Consider the following 3,123-nt stretch of genomic DNA (forward strand, 5'->3'; position numbering starts at 1 on the left):
AATAGCAAAATAAACCTGCTGACAGGAAGTCAAAATTGCTGCACTATAAAGAAAGCAAAATAGCTGCAGTTAAAGACAAGCAGCAACAGCGACAATGGTACCAAAAAAATAATAATAATAAAGATAAGCCAGTGCTATCAAAAAAAACGAGCAGAAACAGCATTATATCTAGAAAACTGAGAATATATATATATATATATATATATATATATATATATATATATATATATATATATACCCAAAGACCTCAAATTAAAGAACCACAAAGCACTGGTATGCAGTCTACTGCAGAAGAGGAAAGAGTCTTGAATGAACTACGTTGCTACAATTCGTTAGACAAAAAAGTAGGTATTTAGGACATCAAATAGTAACAGCAAAAGAGATAAAACAAGCTAAAGCAAACTTTATGCTTATAATTCTGCAGCCTACAGAAACTCCATTTAAGCTAAAGCAAATACCTTATAGCAGCTTTATGGTGTCAGGGAAAATTATAAAACAGCATAATCAGACCACCACCACCCAGTTAAGTTCATTCATGGACAAAACGAGATAAAAAGCAAAATAGGAATGAACACCGAAAAGAAAAGGTAGGCCACTAAGGACTTTGAGCTGCGTGATATAGCTAGCAACAGGATGATGGAAAACCCAAAAGAGATACTGTTGCAAATCTCACTTGGACTCAACTCCTGCTTCAGCAGCCCGCCGAGGTTTGCTCTTTCGCCGGCTTCCATTTTGCCGAAAGCCGTTAGACCTAGTTGACTCCTCATTGATGGATCTCACCCCAGTACCATTTTCCTCCAGGACTGATTCAGAATTTTCTTTCACTTGTGAATACCTCTTCCTCTTCTTCCCATTCTCAACTGTCGAGCCTTTTATATCTTTGCTCAAGGCAAAAGGTTTCGCATCATCTCCTTCTTCTTCCTCAATCTTTGCAGTATCCTCTTCGTCAATGTCTTCTTTTAAAGGCTTTTGTGGCCTTCCCCTCCTCTTATATGCAGGAAGAACCTCTTCACCACCACTCCCTGGATCTTCATGACTTGTTACTACTGTTAACTTCCTCCCCTTCCCTCTGCCTCTACCCATTAATCCAAAATTTAATAATAGAGAAAACTCAAACAATCATAGAAGCTGCAATAGACACACAAAAAATAAAACATCAATTGACTTAAATTACCAAATATTCATAACCAACAGCCGATCTACAAGTATAATTAAGCAAAAGCCGGATCCAATCTCTAACAAGATTTGAAAACTAATAAAAGATGCAAGAGAGAAACCGATAACATATTTTAGATTTCAAAAAGAAAAAGAATTCACATAAAACTGGTAAGTTCCAGATAATCCTAGAAACAGACTATGATTAAGCATCCAGATTTCCATTTCAAAAAAAAAATGTCAAATGCGATGTTTCTGAAGATACCACATGGCAGTAGATAATCCCAAAGAAACAGATACTTCACTTATTTTCCAAATATTGATCCCAGGAAACTACAGAGAAGGAACAAAAATTTCTTTTTGCCATTAGCATCACTATAACCAAAACTGAAGAATTTACAAAAGGGCACCCTTGGAAGATCAAAGAAATCCTTCCCTTGAATCGAAAGAAAGAAAAAAAACCCGTGCCAACCTAGATCCTAGAGTAGAGAGAAGAAAGATAAGATCCAAGAACTCACAACGAAACCCAAAATCCTCAATCTCTGATCAAAAAGTTCAATCTTTGAAGAAACTCATCAGGAGTAAGCAACAAAAATTGCAAGCAAAGATTGCTTGTTGGAAGTGCCCATGCTTAAATCGTTTCCCCAAAGATAAAACAAAAAAAAAAAGCCAGCCTCAACTCAATCCAAAGCATGATCAAAAGCGTGAAGAACCCCAAGCCTCCCCAGAAAAAACCAAATACAGGAAAAAAAGATCCAATCTTTATCATATGAACGCCAAAAAGAAGAACAAAAAGATAACCCTGAATATCAAAAACAAGGTGTGAGAACCAAATGCTGTTACTGACCTCAAATGAAACTACTCTCTCCTTCAGCGGCCCCTGGTATCTCATTCCTCCAAATCTAATATATTTGAGAGAAGACAAAGAAAGAAAGCATTAAAAAAATGGATTTTTTAAGACTCTGGCAGCAGAAAGAGGGGGATTCGATGGCTAAAAGACTAATCTGCGGACAACCCAAACAAAACCCAGATCAGAGACTTAAAGCGAAGGGTATAAATTTCAATAAAGAAGGAAGGATTCAGTAGTATAAACCTCCGGCATCTGGCGTCCAATGGGCTATCGGAGCTGAGAAATGAGCAAATGAAGCAGAAGCAGCGGAAGAAGAACGAAAAAGGAGGACCGGAGAGGAGATATTTCTCCGGGTTGTTAGCCTAAACCGATGAATATTAAATTACAAGTTTAGATAATTAATTAACTATCAAATTTCCTCCTCTTAAAGATAAAACGGAAGGCAGTGATTGCTACGTCAAAATTCGTGTTCCCCCGTGTGCCACAGATTGGTGGTAGAGATCTGACAAAACTGTTGGCGGGGTTCACCCTTTGGAGAAGGCTGATGAGGGTAAAACGGTCATTGTGATATTATAATTTTTCACTAAAACCCACTTTGGGTTTGTATTTAGGATTTGGGTCTACTTGGGGGACCATTCCCTATATTGCGGCAGATTTACCGAAACTTCGACCGATTTTTTTTTTTTATACCAAATTAGTATTTTCGAACATTTAAGATAATTTAAAGAATTCAAAACGACAAAATTACTTTTGCACTCCTGCTTTATAATTCGTGATCCATCGTCTTCGCGGATGTTCCGTTTTCACCCGCATATGAATTTATATGCTCGCAAGTGTCCGCACCTGAGTAAATTCGAATCCGAGGTTGGACGTCCGCTCCAGTAACGGAAAGTTGATTTGGGCCATCCACAAAATAGGGTAGTCCATCGTATCCGTCCGTTATGGTTATGTCGTCGGATATACTTCGTAACTCTCTGGGCCAAGTGATTAAAATTGTAGCCGTCCATTGTATGGACTCCGGGTCCAGTGATCCGCTTTTGGTGGGCTCGGTAACGAGGAAATACTGTAGTTTGACTTCGAGGACTGGAGGGCGAACCCTGAAAAAAAATAAAAGTAGT

General features: G+C 38.2%; 1 protein-coding gene across 3 annotated transcripts; it reads right to left on the reverse strand.

Moving 5' to 3' along the window:
* Positions 1-383: 383 nt before the first annotated feature.
* Positions 384-2,405, reverse strand: LOC103696424 (uncharacterized). 3 transcript variants are annotated; one of them, XM_026800887.3, is made up of 3 exons: positions 2,249-2,405; positions 2,003-2,159; positions 384-1,128 (listed from the first exon to the last, which is right to left on the reverse strand). In XM_026800887.3, exon 3 carries the CDS (start codon positions 1,081-1,083, stop codon positions 670-672), a length of 414 nt encoding a protein of 137 aa, XP_026656688.1. In that variant the 5' UTR covers positions 1,084-1,128; positions 2,003-2,159; positions 2,249-2,405; the 3' UTR covers positions 384-669. The 3 variants fall into 3 exon arrangements, with proteins under 3 accessions (XP_026656688.1, XP_008776263.1, XP_026656689.1); XM_008778041.5 differs by having other exon boundaries at positions 2,003-2,057; positions 2,249-2,404; XM_026800888.4 differs by lacking the exon at positions 2,003-2,159 and having other exon boundaries at positions 2,249-2,388.
* Positions 2,406-3,123: the final 718 nt, after the last annotated feature.

Source organism: Phoenix dactylifera, chromosome 2 (assembly GCF_051530095.1).
Source record: "Phoenix dactylifera cultivar Ajwa chromosome 2, Ajwa_hap1_PhDact_Kaust_v1.1, whole genome shotgun sequence".
Classification (NCBI taxonomy): domain Eukaryota; kingdom Viridiplantae; phylum Streptophyta; class Magnoliopsida; order Arecales; family Arecaceae; genus Phoenix; species Phoenix dactylifera.